The sequence below is a fragment of the Athene cunicularia genome (assembly GCF_003259725.1).
Source record: "Athene cunicularia isolate RWA chromosome 9 unlocalized genomic scaffold, athCun1 chr9_part1, whole genome shotgun sequence".
NCBI lineage: Eukaryota > Metazoa > Chordata > Aves > Strigiformes > Strigidae > Athene > Athene cunicularia.
This window is the reverse complement of record NW_020799110.1, coordinates 25,804,387-25,832,360: the sequence shown is the minus strand read 5'-3', so window position 1 is coordinate 25,832,360 and position 27,974 is coordinate 25,804,387. Positions and strand designations below refer to the sequence as shown.

Below are 27,974 nucleotides of genomic sequence, written 5' to 3'. Positions count from 1 at the left end.
CCCACAGCCACCTTATTCTGTAATCTTAACACTCTTCTTTGCTGTAGTGACAACACAACCCAGAATTAATTCCAGCATCCACCCCCATGACACCTCCATTTTCTTCCACGACAAACAGCAACCTAACTTCTTCTAGGAAAAAGGACCTGCCTGACCTTTCCAGAATGGAGAGAAAGCATGCATATGCATGTGAAATAAGAGGAGTTTGCACATTCTTGATGAATAAGCAGTCTGTTTTACTGACCCAGCTCCAAATCTCTTCCCCCCGCTTCCTGCACTTCTTTTTCTTCACGTTTCTATTTTGATAACAAACTGAAGATATGTCATCCATGCTAGAAGAAAATAAAAATTCAGAGTTCCGAGAGTTAGAGAAATTAAAACATGCAAAAGTAATATACTGAGCAATAACTACAGATTACATATATCATGTACAGGCAATTGCTCGACAGCACACAAGTCCCTAACTCTTGTCAACACAATATTTTCTGAATAATTCTGTGGATAAAACCAGAGAACTTCCATGGAAAAACTAAGGTACATAAACTGAGTCACCACTCACATGTAAATCAATATGAACACCAAAAAGCACAGCCTGCAAAGAGTTAGAAGACAGACAGCTTTAATTTCATAATCTCTTCTTACATACATATATTTAAGGCACAATCCAAAACCTTAAAACATTAACCACAGAATCTTCCCTACTGTCAACTTTACTACTGCCTTGTGACAGTTGCCCTAGCAAGAATGAAATGTGGAACACACCTTCCTTAAAAACAATCAAGGAAAGAAAATGGAACTTTACAAAACTTCTTTAAAGCAGTCTTAACTAGACACAAAAACTCAAGGCTGTTCTCTCCACATATCAGGAAGTAGGCTAGCATAAAACCAACTCTGCATACAATATATATAAAACTTGCATTAAAATGGCACATAATGTTTATACAAAATAAAACCTCAAATCATACAACTGTGATTTTTGTTCCATAAACCAAACATACTATTTCAGCATAATATAAGGAGAAATGAAATAATGACCTGTCATTCATGGATTGCTGAGAGTACTATACAGCATCCTGAGCAGATGTTACATAAGTTTGATTGGTGGTTTTTTGGCATTTATTAGCTACTATTTTGAACTGGAGAGAAGATATATGCAATATTATCTTTTAAAATGTAATTGCTTTAGGGGAAACAGGTCATTACATATTTACTTTTGCAGAAAAAAAGATGCTTTAAAGCAAAACATGAAAATAGCAGCTTCTTTAAGAAAAGCTCAATGCTCCATTTAGTCATTTCCACCACACAACTTGAGAAGGATTTTCCGGTAGTCTCCTGAAGTATCACCCTGGAAAGAAATCCAGAAAAAGAAAAGTTGAAGACTTGTGCTTTGAAATAGAAGAAAAAGAAGCATAAGCATCCTAAACATGACACTAATGACCAAAAGAGATGAAGCCAAGGCAGAAAGAAAGCATGTGTTAACCTCTTAATAAGAAGAAAAAATTCAGAACCTGTTAATTAGAAATCACTCTAATACAAGTACACAGTAAAATCTGCTCCTTCCATAACTGGAACCAAAAGTGTCCATAGAGAATATATTTCTTTAGTAAGCTGAATTTGGTATACAGGTTCAAATACTTACCTGTAGGTAATAATTCATTAAAAAATCTCACTGAAAAGCTGTCTTCCAGCAAAAGGTATGAAAATATGGAAGAATTCATACAGAAGTCCTCTTCCTTGCAATCAGTGTGGATATTTTTCCAGGAGCAGTGAGTGAAAGTTTACTCTTTCTTATGTTCAAACACTAAAAACAATGCCTTGATACCAAAAGATCTAAAGGGTTTTCTTCCACATTCAGAGAATATCTCTTTCATGTTGTGGGCAGTGAAAGTCAGTATGGATGCACATACCAACATGCAATTAATCACAAAAGGCCCTAGCTGAGTTTTGCCTGGTATTCTTATTTGCGAAGTGTTCCCTGGGAGCTGCTCAGTAACTAGTTTTGGCTGATGAGACTTGCCAATCCTCTTCACAGAACAATTTCAGCTAGTGAATTTATCTCATCCTTCAGATATGACTGAAAACTGTTTTGTTCAGATCAAAATTATTACAATAATGACAGAGTCACTTCAAAGATCAGGATAAATCCTATGCATGCGTAAAGCACAATCCACAAAACATGAAACATTTCTATTTATATATGCTCTGAAAGAACTGCTGTCCACTTATAAAAAACAAGAGAGATTTAAGAACTTTCTTCCCAAGGATGTTTCAGGCTCTACTTTTACAGAAATAAGTAGTAGAGTTTACATACACGTAACTGTGCACGTGCATGCCCCATATTTACTGAAAACAAGCCTTGAGTAAGTTCAGCCCATTAAATAGGTATGGCCTGTTTCTGATGGTAAAACTATTTTCATGCCAGATCAAAAGAGAAGAGAAAACAATAAAAAACTAAAAAGACATAGACCTTTTCTACCAACATCTCACTGCTTTTTACTCACACACTGGTGGTTACAGGGCATATAACTACTGTAGTAGATGCACATCTTCACTCTAGAGTTAGATAACTGGAAAAAGCTTCTGCTAGGTGATCCTCTGGTGCATGGGCAGAAAGACCATTACTGGCAGAAGACTCACATCAAGACTTTTTGGTGTACACCATCCTTCACTATCTTGGCAGGATTCCTTCCAAACACTACCAAGTTGCAGCCCCTCAGTATCAACAGCAGAAGGAATACCTAGGGCCTCAAGAGTACAAGGTAAATGAAGGTGGCACCACTTACTCTCCTCCAGCTCTTATTACCATCCCCATTGGCCAGGCATCCTCTTAGACTGTTAGTACAGCTGTTAATAGCAGTAGTAGATCAACTGCTAAAGAATCTTAAGTTTTGTGTATTTCCAAAATCTTGCGCTTTCAAGAGAAAGAGGCAGCAACTTTCAAAGGCATATTAGGAGCTTTATACTCTTTCAACACATGAAGTACAACACCATCATTACTTAGTCGGAGGATCAAGTGGTTTCTACAGAGAATGGGAGAGACCAGGTTTCTGAAAACCCTCTGGACCAATTTCTCTTTCTTTCCTTGTTGATTTCCCTCCCATCTCTAGCTCATCTGCCCCCCGCACCCACCCAAAAGCAAGTGCTGTCCTCTGGCACTTCAGCCTCTACTCTCCTGACAAATGCAGCAAACGAAACACAACCAGCTACATTCAGTGCAGTTAACAGCTATTCAGCATAATGATTCATGTTCTACTAGCAGAAAGGATGTCATGGCAGGGAAGATAAAATCTCCAAGTCTTACAGTGATATCCGTGTAGAGGGATTTGCCATACATCCGCTTGTATTCTGCACGTATGTCCAGCAGGTCAACCTCACTGCGTGATACCATGATTCGAATCAGAGTTCTGTCTTTAGTTCCCGCTCCCTGAAACAAACAAAACAACAATTTAACGTATTAATAATGAGTGGAAATCCTGGATGGTACTGTACTAGCAAAAAAAAAAAAAAAAAAATTATCACCCTGTAAATGGCTGTTTACTAGCATAACCCCACTGACTTCAATCAGCTTGAACAGAATTTTGCCTAGCATGCTTTAATAAATTAAATTTACTGGTAGGAAACTAACATCACTTCTCTGCATAAGAACAGCTAGAAAAAAAAAGGAAGGGAGTGTCAGAGGGTCAGGAAAATTTCATGAGTTTGATGGCCTCCCTACTTAAGAGATATCAATTTTGATAAGCCTTATGCACATTTGTGTTTTACCAAGTGAAGACCTTCTTTTTTCAAGGTACAGTTGTATGCATCTCTTTGTTAAGTGAATCAAATTAGCTAGATTTTTCCAGCCTTTCATAATAATGACTGCATTTTGTTAGTCACCTATCCACTGAAAAATGCAATACCATCAGCTGAACAATTAATTCCAGTGAGCTGTACAAGCATTTAAAAAAAAAACCAAAACACCACACTATAAGCTTATGTATCTTGTCACAGGCTCTTACCTTCATAGCCTTCTGTAATCTCTCTGCAAAAAAAGCCGGTGTGTTCTTGAGGCACTTAACTGCAAAAAGAAACCATTTTGCAGAAATCGGGTATTCCTTCCTGAATCAGAAATCAGTCATTTTTGAAGCTTACCCTAGATAGTCAGATGCTTTAATTTTACATAAACATACACTTCATATAATACAGCTTCTGCTCCATTAGTTAGTCACTGAAATGATTTACCAGCCAAACAGTATCAGCAATAAAGTTTAAAAACCTACTATACTTCACGGCTCAAAGAAAACTTTTCCATCACTAGACACCATTTAGCGTGAAGCAGCCATATTGAATCTTTAAGAGTCTAATGATTAGATTCTTGCTTAAGAAGGAAAAAGAGGGGATAGGGATTGGGCAAGACGCTTCAAGGAACACATAGTGGTGCTCCTGACTTTTTCCTAATATCACAACTTTCAGGCCACGCATCTGCAAGCCCTGCCCTAATACAAGTTGGGAAGCCATTTATGACAGAAAACCCACCCTTATTTTAGATACACTTTTTTTTTAGCCACAAAGTTCACCAGGCTTACAGAAAAATTCTCGATATGCTTACTTAGTAATGACTGGATTTTATATTTAATTAGCACATTTCATTAGAAATCCGAAAGAGCAAAATCTATATCAAATTACTGTCATGTTAATCAGGATAATGAAAGAATCCTCCATCACTCATGAAAATTAAAATCTATATACTGATCCTACATTGGCTGCCAGTAATCAATCATGCAAACTGTGGCAAACTACACAGAAAACAAACCACACCTGACTTATATTTTACAACACAATAATGTGTCAAAAGCAATCATGTAAAATCAATACAGAACAAAAGGGGTAAACCTAAATACATATTTCACAGCAACACACATTCTACACAGGAAAAACTACTTTTCTCAATAGAAAAATGTAGATGAGAGATTGCAGTTCACGACAAATTGTCAATGATACAATTTAAAAAAATGACAAATGAAATGCATCTTTCCTTATCACTGTATTAGGTAAACAACACACTTGCACTTTAAGATGTTATTTTGAATTACCAGTTGTACAATCCAGAAAGCTTTAAAGGAAGCAAAATTAAATATTTTCAATTAGAAAACCTTTTTTTCTGAAAATAAGGTTCACAGAACAAATGATGCTAACATCATTGACTGCTATAGAGATATATGTTTGTATATAGATACATATACATATAAATAAAAAACCCAACCCAAAATGTAGTCAATAAAGGAGTCATTCAGTGAATAAAGTCAATTCTTGCTCAAAAGGCTACTGACTTGTTTGCAAGCTACAGTCCCAATTCTGAATCTGTATCTACATGGAGATTGCAAAGTTCCATGAAGTCAAAGGACTTCCAAACTCTGACAGTACATTTTCTTTACCAAGGTGATCCTTTTCTACAAACACCAGGAAATATTTTTTTTCCCCTAAGTTTGGATTTCTAACAATACTTTTTAAAGTGACAAATTCGGAATACTAGAAAAGGTCTGCAAATGTATTGCACCAACAGAGCTGTACCCAGTTTAGGTCATTAAAAGGCCACTATAGCGATAGCCTGGCCAAGTAAAGAAACAGTTACATAATCCACATATGCACAAGACACGCATGAAAAAAAATGAAGCTTTTAAAACTGATCCCCATTTTGCAAAGTTTTGTTCGAAACTTTCACAAAGAAAAAAAAAATAAATCTCTTCAGTTGATCCAAATACCCTCTCCCATCTTGTTTCCAAGTGATACAAACTACATTTTTCCTATTTATTTCAGTAGGAGATTGGTTTGGGGGTTTTTTTTTGCATTACTTTTCTAGTCATTACCATATTCAGAACCAAAGAACAGCACTTTTAAAGCAGCAGCTCTAGATCCCACAGTAAATTCACAGTAATAAACAGAAAAAGAAATGGAGATGTAAAGAAGCAGTCTTGTCTAAAAGAAGAGAGACAAAAAGACGAGAGAAAGAGTTCCACAATTTCATCTAAAATAAAACATTCCAAATAAAACTACTGCACAACAACTTAAGGTCTTGTCCCAACCTCATGGAAACTAAAATCTACCTCCCAAGGAAAACTAGGAAACTTGAAGTCTTACTCTTCAGAATTACTGGAGGCACTTAAAGATTTCACAAAGCTGTAACCACAGAAAATGTGGAAAACATAACCCCTTTGCAACCATCATTCTACTAAGAAGAGGGAGAGGTAACTAATCAGAGGGTTAATGCCTGTATTTTACTTGATTTCCAAAGCTGTCCCACATAGTCCATTCTGACTGACTCAGCAGTTGGTACAAGTTCTCATCACTTCTTAAAGCAATGTCCAGTACAGTTAATTCTCTCCCCATTTTAATATATGAAATTTAAATTCTGCAGCTAGCTGAAGCAAAAGCTTCATCTGTCATTTTTAGGTCAATTAAGTGCCCTGCTTTATTTACCCTAAGTGACTTCACAGAAAGTTCAACATAAAAAACAGAAAACTATAATTATTGCTAAGAAGAAATCCTTAGCTGGAGTCACAGATGGCACCATCTCAGCCAGTTATAGTGGAGTATCAGGAATGAACTTGCTAAGACAACACATACCTATTGCCAGCATGCCCTTTTCCAGGTCTCCAGACATTTCACGACATATGCTTTTTTCAATGTCCCGGTTACACATCCTCTGGTACTCGCTGAAGACTGTTACAGGAAGATAAAGATTTCAGGAGTCAGCCTCACAAAAAAGAAGTGGCACTGGTGCATGCTGGATGGCTTCATTTCAATCACACTTCTCAACTTGATATTACAGTATACTTACACAAGTTTTAATGTCTCAAAGACTAATACTATGTTATCAGCCATACTGTTCCATTTACACGTCACCATGCTCCTTCTAGATTGTCTAGTTCTGTCCTTATTTTTAAATGGCTAGACCAAGAAACCACTGTAAGGGGAATAGTGAAAATTCTTCTAGGAAAGCTTGGGGAGTTTAAGAAAACATTCAGGTTCTCACACACATCCCCATCCCTTTCCTCTCCATATAAGTGCACCTCAATATGTAGCACATTTCAAAAGTTCTATGTAGTTACTAAAATATTTCCACCACTATAGACTGATGTAACACCTAATCACTAGCAAGTAAGAGGGGAAAGGAAGGACTGCAAGTGTCTTGTGCACACACAAGCACACAAAATTGAAACAATTCTAGTTTTTCAGTTCTTTCATCAGAGAAACATTTGAACAAATATGACCTCTACCTGCTCTGACATTTAAGGAAGATGATCATAATGTGCAGCTCTTGTGTACCTTTTCCCTCAGCAGAATTCATCCTGCTTTTCATTGGTATTATTACACTCATTTTACAGATGTGGGAAATTCAGGCACAGAGCAGTATTGTACATTTATATCATTAAAGACAACAGAATCAAGTTGCTGTTTATGTAGAGGACACCATTACCTGCTCTGAGGTGGGCCCTGCTTCTTGCACAAAGAATAGCATTGAATTTGGATTCATCAGTTCCTAGACGGTTCTCTCCAGCTGCATATAGCTCCTAAATGCAGAAGGGAATTCACATTTCATTACCCAGAAAAGCAGTCAGGCTGAAAAGCTAAGTTACAGATCTACTTCCTTACAGCCTCTCCTCCTTTTATATTCATTTCTTAGTCTATGTACTGCTGGAAAACAGGAGCAAGCAATAAACAGCAACTAGTTCTAACCTGCCTACAATATGCTATGCTTGCAGTCTTCCTAGCTTACTGATGCATAAGTGCTCAACCACAAGAGTTCCAGATTACTCAGCGGGAAAAAACTTGTTTAAAAAGTACCTGAAAACTGTTCATCCTAGAATGGTTTATGCCTAGCTTTTTATCCTATGCGTCTGGGTATGTTCTGGGATGTTCTCATCTTTTGGCTAAGGCATACTATGTAGAAAGCTAATTACATTACTATTTATATGACAGTAGTGTGCTGAAACAATCCACGGTTTTCTCTTTGCTATGTGGTGAAATGGAACACACAAAAAAAGTACCAGGGCAAGAGTTACTGGTCCAACTGCCTTATTTGCTGCAAAAATCCATAGTTCCTTCAAAAACAGGCAAAGGCCAACACAGGTGTTGGATAGACTAAAATTTAATCCACACAACTATCATCTCAAATCTTTTTGGATTATTCCCATAATAAGCAGCACCACGGAGTCACCCAACACATAGAAAAGCCAGAGAACTGACAGAATGAGAGATTTAAAAACCCCTGTGGACTCTACTCCAAGAGTTTCACCTCTGTAATGAAGCTACATGGCTCTAACACTCTATGAGGGCTTTTCATACCACTTCCATCCACTGAAACATAAGCACTATGCCAGGAGAAATCACAAGGTGTCCAAAACCTTGTAAGCAGATACCACACAGCCAGATTTCAGAGTACTGAACTGACTATACTTAGACACGATGAAGAGTTTCTACTAACCTGCACATCTTTTTGAACAAGAGACATGTCAACAGTTGTACTTTCATCTCTGTTTCCCTGAAAGAATTAGAAGATACAGAAGTGTTACTTGTGGCCTTTTTTTTAAAAAAAAAAAACAATGAAAAACAAAAAACAAACCCTACACACACACAAAACCCAAACTCCAAAATCCAGGCATGCAAGTACCTGAGCAAGTGAAATTAAAAGCCTCTGAAAGTGTCCAGACGTGTCACTTTTTATTGCTTCCTCCAGAGTTTTCTTAAATTCTGGAAGGGAGACACGATCATAAAGCATCATACACCGCTACTCATTTCCTAAATTCATATTGTCAGTCAGTGATTAAGGAAGACAATTTTGATGGAACTGTAACAAATCTAACCTGCTTTATAGACCCTGTTGAGTTCCTGAATATGCTCATTGCCGCGAGAAGCTAAGATTTCAATGAGACAATTTTCATCTGTGCCAATGCCCTAAAACAAAGCACAAGGAGAAAACACACTCTTCAGATTCTCATCTTACTTCTACAACTTAGTATAAAAGAAATATAATAAAACTATACAAAAAATACAGTTCAGAATATAATCTTGTTACAGATGTCAAAACAAATAGTTTAAATATAACATGTTTCCAAGATACAGATAAGTATTAAACATACAAATTGAACAAATGATTAAAAAAATTGCAAAAACAAAACTTCATTTTAAAATGTCATCCTTCACACGAGGTTTTGGCATTTTAAGAATGAGATTTTTCTACCATTAAAGATGAATTTGTTAAATCTAGCAGGTAACTTTCACTAACGGATAGCAGTTGCAATTACAATATAGCTAGTATTATTTCATCCTCCTTAGCTACTAAAAAATTGAAGCCAAAGAACACATAAATATACATACTGACACAGTAATGGATATATTTATTAATATTACACCTTCATTTAAACACTGTCTTGACATACAAATGTTTGACCTGTTTTTATTTTAAAAACCTAAATGTTTATAAAATAGTCTGATTGCTTTGAAGAGAAAGTACACAATATTTCCATAATATTTTAGAAAAGGTTCAGCATGGGCTACGAAAATACACTTTTGAGATGGAGGAAAAGATAAAAAGAAGGTACACCCTGCCCCAAAACTATATGAACCTAATTATCTGAACTGTTTTTGAGCACTGAGTGTAAAGTCACTAGAAACTCTAAGTTGAGTGGTTTTATCATCAGTTCCATCACAGCTCAAAGCAAAACCCCAGAAATAAAGGCATTCCATGCAGTAGCTAGCTTAGAAGAAAGCCACCTCAGCGGTTTACACAAGACTACATAATAAATGAACTGTAGAGACTGTTAGAACTCAGTTTCTGCCTTTTTTTTGTGTATTCATTAGTATATATTTGTTACAAGACAAATCTATTAAATAGTCTCTACATTTAACTTATGGTAATAACATTTATCAATTTTACTGTCATGTACCTCCAAGAAAAGGGGTACAGATCAGTTGAATAGTGGGTTGAATATCTGGACAGAGAAGGAATGCAAGTTCAACCTTTTAAATGAATACCAAAATTTTTATCCACTCAAATATTTCCTCTATCTTATAAATTTGTATTTCCTACACAAACCTTTATAGCTTCTTTGATTTCATAAGCATCAAACATGACAGGTGTCTTCATCATTGCTAAGATTGTCTTCTCAAAGTTACCTGATAGCTCAGACTTGAGATCTTTGATCAAATCCTAATGAAAAGAAAAAACAAGGAAAAAATGCATAAAGACCACAACTGACAAATGTAAGCACCAAAACTATGAAGTTTAATTGGAATTCTTTATACATATGCATCAATAATATATCTTCAAAGCAAAGTTATTCCTCTTAATAACACTAAAACCAGCATAATTTAACAAGCACATCCAGGTAGTTAGGGTCCAATTAAATAGACTGCACAGACCAAAGAGTCAAAGTAATCATTCAGCAGAGAATCTGCTTTGTATATTTCATCTGAAACACTGCATGAAAAAGTCAAGAGTGGGTGAAAGCAGAACACTCAACAGGTTATGACTTGTTAACCATCTTCCCCTTAAGGAACTTTCAACCTTTTTTCCCCAACACTAAGTCATCTGACTTCCAGTAAAGGAACGTAGGCTCTTACTTTTTCTTCTGTCCTCATGATGTATTTACCTTTCCATAAGCTGTTTTGAAGGACAGGATGATCTGCTGCCGTTGCTTGTTTGAACGACTTCCAAGACAATCAATAATAGCCTGCTCATCCGTTCCTGTACATGCACACAGACACCACAGAATGAGCATGCATGTTATGTGAGTTCTCAGCTTTCTGTTTCTATTTGATCTTATCTCTTCTAACCCCAACCAAAGGACATGCATGCTTTTAATTTATCTACAGTATCTTCTCTCGTGTATGACCACAGAACTTCAAGCTCTACTCCCAATCACAAACACAGTAAGAATACCAAAAAAACCCAAACCAAAACCAAACCAAATACCAAACTCATGATGTTGTTTACACCTACATGAACTTCCAGTAATTCTTCTGATAACCAAGGACAACCACATGTGAACTGGCCCACTCAGTACACACAACGGAGAAAGTACACACAATGGAGAAAGATCAGTGCTGAATCAAAGCTGCAATTCTACTTTAAACTGAAATGTAAATCCAGACTGCTCACCGAATCCCTTCATGGCCTTCCTTAAGACTTCTGCATCCTTCAGAGAGTCAAATCCTGGTGCATCAGTGACTGTACCTCTGTTTCCATGCTAAAATCAGATCAAGTTGAATTACACAGTAGTGTTAATCAGTAAAAGACTGTGTTTTACTACTTCAGAAAGATGACCACTGTTACCAATTTTCTTTTCGTTAGAAAAGTAGCACAGAGAACTCAAAAAAACCCCACCTCAAACCATCTGTTCACTTTTATACCCAAATTATGAGAAAATGCAAGGTCAAGAAGGTTCACTGATATTAAATCTGCTGTCCAATCGATTAAGGTTTGATGAAACTGTATGTATAACTGACAGACTCTGTTAAGTTAGAAAAGGCAAATTTCATTAAATTTGAATTCATATCAAATCATTCTTCTTGGATAACATGGCAAACCAGCATTTGTTTCAAGTCGTATGTGCCTACATTGCTTGCATTTGAAAACGCTCCATCTCTCTCTTCAGTCAAACTTCTTTTCATTACTTTCTTTACAATTTTAGGGTGGGTTTACAGTTACATACACAAAGAAAATGTAAAGAAACGTATACATGGTCATATCTCAAAACAAAAACACTGAATGCTCTTACTGTTACAGGAGAGACCATAGGCCCTGTAGTTCCTGGGTAAGAGGGCATAGATGGATTCACAGCTGGGCCTGGTGGATAATCTGGCATGGGCTGCTGCCCTGGGTAAGTTGCTGATGGTTGTCCTGGATAGTTCATAGGTGGTGGCATGGGGCCGCCTGGGTATCCTGGGTAAGCTGACATTCCTGATGGTGGATTTCCTCCAGGTGGAGGATACCCTCCGTAAGAAGGCTGATGTCCTGATGGAGGTTGCCCAAAGCCACCTGGAGGGACTGGGGGATAACCCCCAGGTGTTGGAGGATATGTGCCTTGTGGTACATTTGTCCCTCCAAAGGTCCCTGCCAGGCTGGATGCCTGCAATGACAGCCAATAAAGCAAGAGAAGGGAAAGTGTACAAACTGTTGAGTTTCACTAACATGCTTAATATAATACAACCTCCCTCCCCACCAACACACATACACAGTTCTACATCCACAAAAGAACTAGCAAGCAAGATGAAAAAAAAACCCTGTATTCAGTTAACTCTCTACTGTAATCATCAGCTACCATACATCAAGAAGAACCAACAGACACATACCTGCCACTGCATCCAGCATTACACACCACTCACACAGAAGAGCACCAATAGCCACATACCTCTTATTCTAAAAACTTGCACTAATTAATCCCAGCAACATAAGACTATGCTTATCCCCTCTCTGTCCATGGCTACTTTACATGACCACAGCATCATTTAAGTGCAGGGATTTACTACGAGCAACCTCTGGCTGTTTTATTATGCACTAGATGCACTAGTAGTTTACAACTAGCAATAGTTCCTAGACTATGTCTGGAAAGACATCTGCAGAAACTTCCACAAAGATACTTCACTCCACATGCAGTATCACCTTCCCACATGACACACTTGGACTCTCTTCTACAGAGGAATCAGAACTGACATTTGATGACTGCTGTTCTCAGAAGCTAGTTGCTGTGGATATTGTTATGTGCACCCTAGATAGTATGTTGCTCGTTTTGACTGCTGGCTGCCAAAGCACTCCATTTTAATCACTGCCTAAGCAAGGCATTTATAACACAAATGTCTTCCTGCAAACCACGCATTTGTTATGCAGCATAACAGATTTCTGAAGATTAAGTTGTCAGAAGTGCCACTCACTTCTACTCTCTGTGAAAAAAAAAAAAAAAAACCACACTGGAAATGTCTACATCTTCTTCAATCAATGTAAAAGGATTTTACTGCCATCTGTTAAACATCAGTGCTTATAAGAGACAGCTGATCCCATAGTATTTTCTGAGATAAGTCACTGATACATCAAATTTCACAGCCTTGTTCCTTATTCAGACTGTTCAAAATCCAGGTAATAGGCAGAATCTGAACTGTGTTTGCCAATGTGAATATATTAACATTTGATACTCAGTGTTAATAGCCTGTTTCTCTATTCATCTGCAGAGCAAAACCCAATTTATATTAATGTCCATGGCTTCTGAAGTTAGGCTCTTAAATCACCAGTGGTGTGCTCTCCTAAAATAAGGAATATCTTGCAGTAACCATTTTCTTCAATGGATGATAGTGAATGCTCAACACCTGCACAGACTAAGCATAAAGGGACAGAACTCAAGGGATAAAACTTCTCAGTGGCAATGCCAGAAACACATCTTTGCACTTAAAGAAGTGACAGTAAAACACACTAAACGACAGCAAACTCACCATTCCAGCCATGTAGTTGGGATTGAACTGACTAGCATAGCTAGCCACGTTTTCTAGGCCAATTGGAGGTGGATTTGAAGGTGGATAGGCAGCACCACCCCATGGACTGCTACCTGAAATCAAACACAGCTGTGCTAAAACAAGAAACGACACCTTTTTAAACTTATTCCTTAATAATTATATTTCTAATGCAATGTCTGTCCCAACATGAGCAGTTTGGGAGAAGGAAAATCAACAGAAGAGGTGCAGGGTAGCCGTGCAATATAAAGAGAAGCCACAATGGATATTTCTAATCATGTTAGTTATCATTGAATCTAAGTTCTCATCTAGAACAACTCTAAACATATTTAAAGGTTAACACTCAAGAGTTAATACTGTAAACACCGATTTTGACTAGACAGTAGTTTCTCCTAAAATACAAAGCTGACTGGGTATTACAGTAGGAAGATATTATTAATTCCTTTTAGGCTGCTAATCTGAGAGATGTCTACAAAGCATGACACAGTACACTCATAGCTACCCAAGTTACAAAACTTGGCTGCACACAGCAGTACAGTCTTGTCTGCACAGCAGTCTAAGCCAGAATATTCTGATGAGAAATAGGATTTACCCTCCCAGACTAGTTTGGCTTCTCACTGTACACTGCTTCCCCTTCCGGAGTCAGCTTGCCTAACTCTACGTTTCACCATACCCATATGACACTAGTCCTTTCTTTCTACCAACAGTACTAACAACGGTAAAATTCATTACCAACAACTGTAAAGTTCACCCTGATACCAAGCAGTAGTTACATATTTCATCAGCTTTATATTATTATAATTTATATCCTTTTTAAGAGCCCTCTCACTTCCATATACAACTACCTGCCTAAGAACAGTACATCAAGGCTAATGTCATAATTAAAGACCTAATTTTTGTGGGATATGGTTTTAAATTGTGTGATTGATTTCTTCCCATACTCAACTTTCTCACCAGCTGCCTTCAAGACTCAGTACTGACTGGATACTGTTCCTTGACATTTATTGATTTTGGTCAAATTACAACCACCTCCTAGTGCTGTGTGCTTCAAGATGAATAAAAACGGACCATATATGAGCACATGGTAGAGCACCCGTATTATATAAATCAGAAGTCCCAGCCAAGATAAAACAGGACTTTTTAACAAGAGAGCATGGAAAGCTTCAGTGAGTCAAGAAAACCCTCGTCAGTCTTGTTCTTTGTGCATGCCACCTTTCCAGATAGGACCACCACTGTCATTTAATGTTACTTCATCTAAACAACTTACCTGGGTCTGCTGGTGGATATCCACCTGCTGTGGGATAGCCAGGGTAACTCATTGCAAAGATCTGAAAAGTATGCGTGATAGTTATTTTCTGTAATGCTTCATTACTCACACCACATAAAATTAACAAGCAACATGCTCGCTGTAGCCAATTACCAATACTTAGACACGAACTGCAGAAGCCACCCAGGCTTTTTCCTGGGAAATCTGTTCCCATTTCCTTTTGCTAGGCCAATAAACATGTTCAGATACCTAAGCAGTGGTAGAGTCATTCCTCAGACATTTTCTTACTTTGGTTACTACTTACTGCTCACTTTGTCTATTATGTTGTTAAGGATGTACTAAATCAAAGTGCTTACTTTATTGTGCTATTAAAGTATCCAAAAGTTTGCAACCTATACAGAACAGTTTTACTAATCAAAAGTAGAAAATCATCTGACAAACAAGCCACATCTTCAAGTGAGTAATTTTATGAGAAATCTTAGAAGGAAGGCCTTTAAATGCAAATGTCTGCAGAAGTGCAAGGTCAGAGTAAGAAGTGGAAGGCATACACTTCATGCTTACAGCATTGCCATAAAATACAAAGGGTTTACTGAAAGGATAAGATCACTAGAACAAATTGGATCTCTCAAAGCTGATAGTGTGTCTGTCAGCACAGAAGTGCACAAAGTCACTAGCTATCCAAAAGAGAAGTGGAGGTCAAAAAGGAAGAACAGTTAAACAAAGGACAAAATGAATGTGATTTTCCAGAATACAGAGAGCCTTACTTTAAACAGAACAGCTATCAGGAAGAATGGTAAAAGTAACTCAAGGAGCTTGTTCCAGGTGAAGAAAACATCTGCAACCAGTCTTAACTTTTTCAAGGGTATTTTTAGTGACAATTCCCAGTCTATTTTTAAACTGCTGCACAAGCCAATATCCCTTGCCCTTCTTTCCCCTAAAGCACTGCCTTTTGCACCTGGCTTGATTTGCCGTGTTTTGAATTTCAGCTGTGGCGTTTTATTCTGAGTTTTGTTTGCTTTGGGGAGGAGGGTGCTGTTTTTGTGAGACTGTTTTAATTTTGCATAATCATGTTAACTTCCCTTTCTGGTTTGCATGGCTCTTTTGCACAACAACAGTGCAAAGAAAGAACACCTTTTTTTTTTTTAAAAAAGGAAAATACAATCAGCAAATCTTCACTTTACTTAAAAACTGGACTTCACGTACTCATTTCAATTTAGAGAAATGAACTAGCAGAAATCACAATGACAAGAGCAGCCTAAAAGTTATAACCCTACCTTACCTCTACTCCAGTGTGTATAGTGTCTAACAGACTCAACAAGAGAACGTAATTTCTCAGCATTAGAAAAAGCCTGTTTACCAGTAAATCTATAACAGATGCCTTTAACTAGAAAAAAAAATTATTTCCATGCATGTAAATTTAAGTACCGCCCTTCCATTTGTGCCATTTGTTCATTCCCCATTTCCCCTACAAACTGAAGTGCAAGGTGGGGTAACCAGGTGTATAACCATTAGTCCCCCATTACCCCCTTTTCCTCTGCTGACAGGTATAACAGAGTTAACAGTTCACCAAGCTCCACACACAAAGAAACCAAGCAGGATGCACAGCTGGGAAACTTGATGACATTTTACAGAAACGGGTTTGAAATCAGTAAACTGTCAATCACAAATGACTAGGTTTAAACCTCAGAAAGATCCAGGGAAGTCAAAGCTACCCACAACCATCATGGCCCAATTCTGCCTATTCAATTTTAAGAACAGACTATAGGTTAGCTAACATGACACCGTTCCATTCATGTTAGGTGTTGGAAGTGTGAGGAAAGCAAAAACAGTGAGAAATCTGTAAAACATATATTTTTCTTGACACAGCGTGCCCAGAGCAAGCACAGGACAGGATGGAGGACCAGTGATTTGTGTTTGTTGTGGCGCTAAGGGGGAATGCGAAGCGGGGCATAGACTGTGCAGTCCCATTCTTTCATTTCAAGGACAGATTTATCTCCTGCTCTTTGCAGTAGCCTGCTGGTCTTGTTCCCCAGTTCCCCATCCTCCTTTTTTTTTTTCCTCTCACAAAACCCAGCTGCACCCCTTGCATCGAGCTGACCTTGTTTCTCATCTTTTCTCCCACAAAAACCAGCTGTACCCTGGCACCAAAGAACGTACTGTGTCGTTACTCAAAAGATAATGGCTTGACTACAGTCCCACCCACTCACACATACACACTGAAATAAATACTACCCCAAGCTTTTACCTAACTCAGAGGGATGACAATCCAACACCAAATCGGAGGGACATATCAATGGGTTTGTGCTCTCATCTTCCCCCCAGAAGGGACACCTTTTGGTAAGATTTCCTCGGCGATGGCAAGTGTGTGCCCGGGAACTCTGTGTGTGTGATTGCAATCCTTTTTCTTTTGTGTAGTGCTATAGAGCCAACCCGCAGTTTGTGCATTTATTGTAGGCAATCTTAAAGAATCTCTAGATGTTGCACAAAAGTAAAAGGTACTATTCGTGAATCTGCCTGCTGCTCTTGAATGCAACCAGACTTAGAGTGTATGAGCTGTTTGGGCTAAGTCAGACCTATGGTGATGGCCACTAGTCCGCATTACTTGCAAATCTGATGGCTTCTTTTGAACACAACTGGACCTACAGCATAGGGGCATTTGTGTGTCCAGGTCAGATCTATAATTACAGCCCCATATGACATACCTATTAAGGGATAAATCCAGCTGCCCCTAGGCCCTCTAATCTCTGAGGACCAGCTAGAATGCAAGGGGATTGATCTCTTACTAAATTTATTCTCACCCTAAATGCAACAGTTCATAACGAGATTATATCTGAAGGGTAAGGGCTCACATAAATTTTTACATTGTGTCAGATTCTTACAAGATGCTCTCCATAACATGGTAAATGTTTTTCCTCCATTCCCTTCAGCCTTGCTTCCCAGTGAGGTCTTTCACTGCAGTACTACCTGGGAATTTTGGAATAACTTAAGTATCAAGGCTGCTGCAGCTGAAAAAAAAACAAGCTTTTGATTATACAAGCACTTCTCTACATAACTAAGCTCTATGCAATTTTTCATTTCATATGCAAACACAGTACATAACACCTACAGCAGCAAATCTGGCCTACAATTACTGTGCAATATATACAAGGGGGCATAAACTCCACACACAGCCGTCATCAAGGACATAAGGTTTCTTTTTCCACGTGTACTCAATGCTTATCCTATGTTAAGATTTGGTTACTGTGTTCCTTCTCAATTCTAGAAGCTAAATCGTGAAAAAAGGTCTCTCACGGTCATCCCTGCAGTTCAGCAAAATAATGGATTTTTACTTCTGTATATTCACTGATGCTAAATAAAGAGCATAAAGGTATGGCAGCAGCTACATGGGGTCTTTGAGAGACTGTTCCAGCCTGGACATCTTCAAAATGCCACTGTGCTTCACTGCAACTTTACAGAACTGGATAAAGCCAAACACTTTAATAAAGTAAATGTAAATTCAGGTTATAAAAAACATCCAAAAAGCACTTGCAAAATATTGTTATCCTGGGGGAACCGTAACTGCTGGAGGCAATGCCTTCTGTTACCCACAAGAGGACTGTTAAGACCCCAAGCTCATGAGGCCAGAAAGCAAATATTCAATATTTCTCATAAAAGCTGAAAGCAAAACACATCATCTCCTCCTCTGCTGGAGAAAAACCAGGCAGCTTTCCTCCTCCCCATGCTTCGCCATGCTCCTGACAGCCTGCACACAGGCATGTTTGATTGCTGGAGGGACCTGCCAGGCCCCAGGCACACGTTGGGATAGCATAAGCAGCAGCAGGGAGCCCCACAGCCTACCCACCCTGCCCACACTACCAGCTCCACTCCACCTCTAGGCAGCTAAAGGTGCATGGAAGTGGAGAAAGGCCCACAAAAAAACCCACAAAAAACCCCCAACAAAATCAAGAGAAGACAGCCTGGCACTTCAAAGCCTTGCTACATCACTAATTGGCTTTATATAATAAACCACAGCCATGGTACTAAAATGGAAAAGAACAATTATTACTCAAGTTGCTAAAAAAAACAAACAAAAAACCCACAACCCAGATTCCTAGCATGGAAATTGCTTATAAGTCAACATGTACATTTTTTATACACAAACTATTATAGCACTGAATTTTTTTCTTCATGTGCAACCATTTACTTTTTGTTAATTTATCTTTAGCTTCACATGTAAATACAGTAATGATAGGATACTCCCCAAAAATGATGTCTTTTCAATAAAGCTTTAGGCTTGGGTATTTTTTTATGGTAGAGGGTGGGGAGCAATGGGATAGGCATTGTTCTTCTTAGAAGGGTTGTTTGCTAGCTTTTAATCCTATATGAAATGTTCCTTTTAAATTGAAAGAAAATTAAAAGAGCCTTTTGGCAATTAAAGCTGAGGTTGAGAAATAATGCTAACTTCACTAGCAATTTGAAAAAAATGTTACTCTCTCTATATAGAAGAGTTCCACTTGCTTCGTTTGAACAATGCATTTATCCAGGACTTTTACAAGGGGAATTTTTCCCACACTGGTGTGATGCTAGGCAAACTAGATCCACAAACACATCGACTCCTCATGCTCAAAAACTTCCCTGATCACCACCTTTTCCATATTTCATCAAGCCTCTGTTGATTATTTCTCTAACTTATCAAGAATCTACCCCTTTAACTTTTCCAATCATTCCCACAACCTTATCTCCATTTCATCTTCTAAGCTCATCTTCCCAAATTTCTTCTGCTACTTCCACATCATCTTACTAAAATTCTTAGTGATGAGCAGCACTGGCTTGCTGACAATAAAGTGGTGACATAGGCCAAGGAACAGAAGATACTGAAGTCCACCCTTATATACAAATACTGCGTGGGATGATGCAGGAACAGTGAGGTCTGTGTTTGCTCAGACATAAAAGAATGAAAAAGGATGAAAAAAATCCAAATCACACACAGAAAGAGGGAGTGCCTCAAAGAAAATACACAATACTGTTAAAGTCTTCTCCCCGTTCCCAATGTTCACCCTGGAGGTCCACTTCAAAACTCTAAATAAAATCTGAGGTTTTACTCCTGCAGTGGACATTGCTATCTAGCTTCACGCTGCAAGACATGAACCACTCAGGCTCTTAAGCATTTTCCTGCTGCTTTAACAAAGCTAAGAGGGAACAGACTTGTTCATAAGAGATTAAAACTGTGGAATATTTTCAATGGGAATCCTGAAAATACTCTCCTCTAAGCCACAGCACAGCAGAAACGCACTACAATTGGAGATATTTGTAACAAAAATACAGATTATGCAATGATGGCAGGTGAATAACATTTTAAGCTGCCAGAAAACTTCTGTTTCAAGGTGCAATCTAAATAAGCTCAGCAACTGCATTCACACCCATTCCTGGAATTTATTTAGTGGCTGCTGGTCAGGCCCAGCTATGTCCAAAAATCTGAGTGCAAAAAAGGGATGACAACACCATGACCTATAGTTGTTCAAAATAATTCGTTTAATTATGTCTGTTTCCTAGGGAACAACGAGTAAAGTTAAACCTTTGGCCTTTACTTCTCCTCCACGTTAATTACCAGGATGTAGTACAAAAGGCTGCCCAAAGCTATAAATTGCAGAACCTGCTTCAAGACTGATCCCTGATTGTAAAACAAGCAGAACAGAATTTATCACCTCACAGTATGCTGTGGATTTTCATCAGAGGTGAACTGAGGCATCCACCACTGTGCTTTTGCAAGACAAGGACAAGCCAGTCAGCATCTTACTAGCTGTCATTTTACCAGCCTGAGCAAGATTTATATTTGACTTATGTAAGTTGTTCTCTCTTGTACCAGGTGTAGTATTTCTCATCCTGACAGATAAAAAGCCCTGCAATTTGGTTTCCCATTAAGTCTTCTATGTATGTGACTCCCTGTCTAGCCTTTCTTTCACCAGGAAAAAAATAATTTAGTAGGATGGGTTCCCCTTCCAACAGGGCTTAATGTAGCTGACTGAGTTCATGCCAGTCAAAACTCAGGAAACCTCTTTTACACAGAATTTACCACTCATATTTCGGCTTTAGGAACCTTTACTTGTCTTAATCCAAAAACGTGTATTTGAAGAGTACTAACACATCATCCATTTCCTACAAAAAGATGTTTCCTTAAAAAAAAAACACAACCCACAGCTCTGAACAGATGGCAAAACAGAAACAAATTAAAATATGGCTTTTTAAAATCTGAACTTTAAAAATCTGAAATGTGTGCTAGTGTTACAGATCAGGATCACTGCCAGTTTTGATGATCCTTCTAATTCTATATCATCATCATCATTATTATTACAGAAATACTTTATTGAAAGATAATCTAGCATTTTTTGACCTGCTGGGTTAAGCAGGGGGTGGGGAAGCATCAGAAAGGTAGCACTGACAAGCCTTAGTCAAAATAAGGTAGAGCAGAAGAGAGATGCTATGTCCTACAAAGAACAGATGAACGGGAGGACAGACCCGTAAGTCACAACTGAGCTGTAAAAACGTTAAATAAGAACATTCGTGTAACTGATAGCTTTCAGTGACAGAAGCATAAACCATGATATTACAGCAGTATCACTGCAGGAGATGCAAACCCAAGGTGCTTGTGTCATGGATTCTAGACAAAAGTGCAAATATTTGCACTGCAATTCTCAAACCTCTAGGAACAAGAAGTTAAATTTCAAAAACACTGCTCGTTAATTTAAATGACATATAAGATTACCCCACTTCAAATATTTTATACTGTTAAACACTTCTTGAAGAGTATTTTGAACAACATTAGAAACACTCCACACAACAGAGAAATGCATGAGAATATATAACCAAGATAAGATCCTCCAAGATAGTGAAAAAACTGCTTTGATGGTACCTACACCAGTACAAACTTTGTATTTCACAGAATAACTTGTTAGAAGGGATCTCTAAGATCATCTAGTCCACAAGGAATTTCCCAGATGACACTCTGACCTACAACAAGTATCTCTCACTGCTTGCTTTTATTGACTAGTGAGAAAACAAAACGAAAATGACACCCCACACAACTAAGACCTCAGAAGCCTGCAAAGGATAATTCTGATCTAACAGGCAACACTTCATGACAAAGTTTTTTAAACACCTAGTAACAATAACCAGCATCTGCTGTGCCACAGGAGCAAATAGGGACCAAAAGCTTCAGTAACCAGCCCCCTTGTCTCCATGAGTCACACTCAACTCAGTTTGACCATGCTCTCTCGCTGGTACATCTCCTTGACAACTCAAGACACACATCCTTCACAGAAGGTCAAAATTTGAAAGGGCAAGTAGGTGAACCTCATAATCTAGCTGCTAGCAGAACCGAGTCTGCTGGAGATGGCAATGTAACACTATTCATTCGCACCGAACCACAGAGATGTCAAGTGGTTAAACAGAAAGAAACTTCCGGGCTTGGTTTTATGGACCTTTGTCTTAGGGCTCCAAACAGCAGACAGCAGGGGAGAGGGAAAAAGGTACTGTAACATTACCAATCAGTGGTAGCATTTCATTGTTGTGAAGATCCTGCTTAGGTAGCTAAACATTTTTTCCTCCAGCATACAGCTTCATTTATCATACATGACTCTTCTGGGAAGGTCACAGACCTCTTTGAGTTTACACATCAGTCCCTACAGATACACTCAAGGCAACAAAGCCCAAAGAACTGAAGTGAGTTGTGGGTGCGTATGCCGGGTTGCGAACCATCTGCGTCACTGACAATGTGAAAGTGTCATCAGCATTCAAGTTAGAAGATTAAAAATGTCTAAATTAATGACACACTTGGGTTAGAAGACTAACAGCGTCTAGATTAACGATGGCTAAAAGCAAAAAGAATTTATGCTTGTTAGGGAAGAAACAGGTAAGAAGGGAATCTTTAGAATAACAAAGCAGAAATTTATCTACCGGTTGTGCACGCTTAGTAGCACTTGTTGAAAGTGCTGAGAGGAACAAGTTTTTGAAATGAGCATGCACCAGAGCAACACACGGATCTGCTGTCACAGGAATATATAAGGACTTGTTTTTCTAATAAATGTCAGAGCTTGATGTTAACCATATTGGTGTGTGTCTTGTCTCACAACCTTGTCCTGCAAATAAAGGGTTCCCTGCAACAGTGAGTTGCACGGACTCTTGAGATCCACGTGCAACAAAGCCAGGAGTTAATTTTAGGAAGTCAACTTCACTTTGGCCTCCTACTCTGCCCTGATCCAACTGTCTCCTTTTGTAATAGACTCCTGCAATGTTCTCTTTAGAATATTTACCATGCACAGTCACAACATATATGACAACACTGACACTTACCTAACAACATAACAAGCAAGAAACAATACCAAAATAGGTTTATGAGACATTTAAAGAAATAATAGAATGAGGTTGTTCTATTTCAGACTCATAACTTGTCATATAAAATAATTTGTTGCAAAAAACAGTCATGCTATAAATAGTCTGAATTATGTTCTCAACTGACCAATGCCTCAGGGATTTATACTCATCTATTTTAAGCTCTACCATGCAAGCACACATTCTTACATCATCAGTGCAAGCCAGAATAGGTAAATACCAATTACTCTATTTCACAAAGTACATCCTGTGTGGGAAATCCTACAGAACTAAAGCAACAGTGTTAACATTCAGTACTCTAAAACTGTTACTCGAAAAATACCTAATTGTGCATTTCACGCCACGGACTTTTAAGTAGCTGCTATGCTCAAGCCTGAAGCACAGGGCCAGGGAGTGGCCCTGCTGCAAAAGTGGAGGGCTCAGAGTTACCCAGTCCTGTGACCCAACAGGACAAAAGGATGACAGAAGTATTCCACTAGGTCCTCTGCCAGCGCTTCCCACATTGACACTGTTCCTGCTGTAGAAGCAGCCAAAAACCACCAAGCTGTTTAGGTGACAAGTCCACAAAGAAAGGCACACTTACAGGACCTGCACAGAACATATGGCTGTATCCTACACTGCGCACAAACGTCTGTGCTCTGCACCAGTCTGACAGCCCTGGGACTCAGCAGCGGAAAAACAGGTAAATATGACCTTGCAAATATGTTAACTTTTTCTTAAAGGTGACAACCTTCACACTTTCTAGACATTGAAGGGCATAAATAGACAGCTGTCCAGGAATACTAAGTTATTACACATCCATGAGCAAATGGACATGCTTTGTTCATTCCTGACTATAAAGAAATACCAATTTTGAGCTGATTGATTACTTCTTTACAGGAATTGACTTATTCAAGAAAAAAAAAAATTAGTATAGTAAATCAGAGATCCAGGTATTTTGCAACAATCATAAAAAAGCAGAGTGAAAAGAAAGCAAGACTGTGCCCTTCAAATCTAGTCTTCATGCGGGATCAGCAAACTTTAGTCCTTAAAACTTACCACTGAAAAAGAAGGGTTTTTTTTCCCCCTAAAGCCCAACGTTTGTAAAATACATTTATTCTCCCAGCTAATGGAAATCTGAGTATTTTCAAAGCACTGTCAAGTGCAGCCAACAACCAGTCATTTGGACAATAGATAGGTACAAAGTTTACGAGTGAGTGCAATTTTCAAAACTTAAAGTTGTTCTCTCTAGCAACTTATGCATCTAATTCAAAGCAACTTGCTAGGCCAAAGTTAGAAATCTAACATGCTTTTTTTACCCAATGAGAGGTCTTTGAGAAAGTGAATCAGATGCATAAATTAATCACAGCAAGTATTATTGAATGGCTATTGTAGGGTTCAGCACAAACAGAGGCCTTGCGAAGATTTAAAACTTCTTTAGATCTTTAATATGGGATTAATTTGGTTGACAGTTCTTAAGCCTGCCAGAAGCTAGAATCCAAAAGCCTGAATCAGAGGCCCACCTCTCCTAATGATGAAATGAATACTAATTAATGGCTCCAAAGAAGGAAGGAAACTGTGAAGTCCAGTGCTTCCTCAAGACAACAACTGAGCTAAAGCTAGAACAGAGAAACCTACTGATGACACTTTTCCAATGCCCTCATAAAAAACACACCCATACTGTGTAGGGGGAAAAAAAAAAAAGCAGCTTTTATCCTTCCATATTACCATATAAGACAATATCTAGTATCTTCTCTCTCAAACAAAAAAGACATCAGGAAAAAAAGGAAGCAATGTCTGGGAAGGACTTCTCTCCATTTCTTTGTATATCCTACAAAAGAATATTGCTGCCAATCAAACAGCACAGCAATGCTTTGCACTGTAGAGGGAACAGCCAGGTAGTGGGACTGTGTGGGTTTGTGTTTGTTTTTAAAAAAAACTACATGAAGCCTATTCAGTCTAAATTCCTATCATCTAATGATTAGCACTGGTCCACGCTCAGCTTCTATGACAGCTGAATAATATGGATACAATTTCACACATACACACAAAAAAACAGCTGCTAAGTGTAGGCAGGATTGGCTGCCTGGTCATCGCAAGTACATAATAAAATCACTCCTTAAGAAGGATGGCAGTCAAGTTCCCTCTCTAACTCGTAACTGACTCCAGGCTTGCCCCAGCCAGGATCTAACCACCTATCAAGATTTTGTAGTGAGCTCTGATAAAATCTAGAACAAACATGGAGCAACAACAGGAGTCATATACTATAAATACTTACCGTTACCCTTTGGCTTACCTATCTATCACCCATGGTACTGCATCACATTCTTCCCAGCTAGGGGAACTGCTTGAAGGAAATTCAGCATTTATATCACACAAACCTGCTTTCAAATAAGCTGGCAACAGCAAAAAGAAAGGGACCACCTCAGCTTCAGTGCATGACAACAATTCAAACGGGTGAAAAAGTGTTGCTCACAGGAATGTGAACATACAGCCTCTTCTTTTTTTTCCTTTATAAAAAAAGCCTTTTTCTACCTTTTTCAAAAGCAACCCAAACCAAAAGTCACTACATACAGCTGACAAGTCTTCATCCTTATTTCCAACAGTTTATAAAATACAATTTTAGAATATATCCAATAAAAAACATGTTTCAACGTGGCAGACATAAATGTATGACAAAAGAAATTACATTGGTATCGTTACTCAGTTGTATATTTAATTCAAGGAAAGCCTCTAACTGCAATTTGAAGCTGACAGAGAAGTGTCTATGGATGATTATACAAAGCCTTGGCTAAAAATAAAAGAAACTTTCAGTTTTTTAAAAAGCACTGCTATTTCCGTAGCCACCATTAAACCATCTCTGCTTTAAGAATAGCTTCCTTTTTTTATCCCTAGATTGCTATCAGTTCTAAGATAGGCTCTATCTTAGCTCCAATTAATGCAATGTTATTGAACAGACCCTCTGGATTGTCCATGCTCACAATCTTACTAGTCTAGGAAACAACATCTCCTGTAACCTTCAAACCAGACAGACTTCGTTGCTTGACTGGATTGTGTTTTAAATTTCTATCTAAAACTACAGTCTTTTTTCTTTAATATATTGTATTGACTACATAAATACCTCCATAAAACAGCCCCATCCCACTACAGTTTTGTTATATTAGTAATTTTTGACATTTCTTAAGAACTTCCAGTCTGACAATTTGAAACTTATGGGGACTATAAAGAACAAGCTAAAGAAGTAACATAGCTTATGAATGAGTGCGATGACTACTCCAGAGATTTTAAGTTCAGATTCACAGAGATGTTTTGGCTCCTAACCTCATACTGAGGTCAGGCAAGAGAAAGGTATATAAATATTATTGACAGAGACATAAAATCATAAGGCCCTTCAAAATCTTGCTGAGTCTCTACGATATATGGTACACTATTATATATGGTGCGTTGGGGACAGAGGGGAGAAGAATTCACAAGAGCGGGGGCAGAGGCACTTCCAGCAAGAAAGAATTCAGCAGAAACGCAGCAGGGATCAGGCCACAGGCAAAACTGGAAGCCGTGTCCAGTGCAAGTTACTTGCTGCAATAGTGGGAGGAGAGTGGTCTGAACGACTCTCACAGCGGCTCCAAAACCAGGAAGTTACCGAAATAGCCAAGCTATGGTGAAAACATTCATGCACTCAAGCTTCACAGCAGCCATACACTAGCACTGTTTTTGTAACATTTTCTGACATTACCACCCGTGCTCCAGTTGAGCACTGACCCCTTCAACAGAAAACACTGTGTGCTGGGGGGTGTCAGGGAACCAACCCCCAGCTCCTACAGCAGTGAGGCTTTTAGAGACATAAAAACCTACTAATTAGATCCTTCATGAAAACACATTGCACCAGCACTTTTCCCTCTTTGTCAATCTGTTTTCTCTTCACACCTTCACCTCAGTTTTTCTGCCCCAATGCATCTGTCCCCTTTTTTGGCTGAGCTGTTTTCCATGCTTCTGCCACTCCCTTCAGAAGATTTCTCCTTTAGCTATTCCACCTTATCAGGAAGAAACTTCCAGGAAGTCCCGTTAATCTGATAAATAAGTAAAAATATCCCAAGAAGATACTCCCCACTGCCAAGCCTCTCTTCTCCAGAAATAGGATGGGGACAGGGAAGAACCTCTGCTTTCCTGAATATTGAGATGTTTACACCGTTTTCTGTCTTACACAAGCTATAACAAGAGTTTAAGAGCTTCTATTTTAACATGCTTTAAGCACATGTAGTGTAAGAAAAACACATTACAAGCAGTTTGTAGAAAGGGATGTTTGGTTAAAAAAGAGTGTTGTGTAACAGCTCTGACAAGACTTCCATCTTAGGCTTCTTTCGTTAATCACACACATTCAAACCAAAAGCTCAAAATAAGCTGAGGGATACAGGGAAATACCGAACGGCAACTGCAAGAGCAGAACACTGCTTTCTGAAACCACCTCATATGTCTACGCAACAAGAGCAGCTTTCACCGAACCGCGGAGCCACCGCGGGCCGCGACCACCCCCTACGCCAGCCCCTGGGCCGCTGTCTGTCTGTCCGTCCGTCACCCCGGCCCCCCTGGCCGCTGTCTGTCTGTCCGTCCCTCACCCCGGCCCCCTTGGCCGCTGTCTGTCTGTCCGTCCCTCACCCCGGCCCCCCTGGCCGCTGTCTATCTGCCTGTCCGTCACCCCGGGCCCCCTGGCCGCTGCTTGTCACACCGGGCGCGCCACAGCTCCCGCCGCCCCGTCCAGCAGATGCGAACTTCCCCGCCACCCCGAGGACACCGGCCCGGCCCCGCGGCCCAGGCTGGCGCTCGCACGTCCCGTCCCGTCCCGTCAGGCCGCGGAGGTCGCGCCTACCGCGGATCCTCAGGA

General features: G+C 39.0%; 1 protein-coding gene across 2 annotated transcripts; it reads right to left on the bottom strand.

Annotated features, from left to right (window-relative positions):
* Positions 1–602: 602 nt before the first annotated feature.
* ANXA11 (annexin A11) lies at positions 603–27,968 on the bottom strand. Of its 2 annotated transcripts, none has more exons than XM_026854848.1 (15): positions 27,960–27,968; positions 14,750–14,810; positions 13,465–13,577; positions 11,760–12,110; positions 11,141–11,228; positions 10,632–10,726; positions 10,076–10,189; positions 8,844–8,934; positions 8,651–8,730; positions 8,465–8,521; positions 7,457–7,550; positions 6,604–6,699; positions 3,999–4,057; positions 3,302–3,424; positions 603–1,345 (listed from the first exon to the last, which is right to left on the bottom strand). In XM_026854848.1, exons 2-15 carry the CDS (start codon positions 14,799–14,801, stop codon positions 1,286–1,288), a joined length of 1,473 nt encoding a protein of 490 aa, XP_026710649.1. In that variant the 5' UTR covers positions 14,802–14,810; positions 27,960–27,968; the 3' UTR covers positions 603–1,285. The 2 variants fall into 2 exon arrangements, with proteins under 2 accessions (XP_026710649.1, XP_026710650.1); XM_026854849.1 differs by lacking the exon at positions 603–1,345 and adding an exon at positions 5,073–5,092 and having other exon boundaries at positions 3,312–3,424.
* Positions 27,969–27,974: the final 6 nt, after the last annotated feature.

What these genes read in the sequence shown, in the direction of transcription:
- ANXA11 (XM_026854848.1), bottom strand. Translation starts at nt 14,801, where the DNA reads ATGAGTTACCCTGGCTATCCCACAGCAGGTGGATATCCACCAGCAGAC. An exon ending in AAATCAAAGAAGCTATAAAG is followed by an intron (nt 8,935 to 10,075) that starts GTTTGTGTAGGA and finishes GCTTTGTTTTAG; the next exon opens with GGCATTGGCACAGATGAAAA. An exon ending in TTTTAATTTCACTTGCTCAG is followed by an intron (nt 8,522 to 8,650) that starts GTACTTGCATGC and finishes TAATTCTTTCAG; the next exon opens with GGAAACAGAGATGAAAGTAC.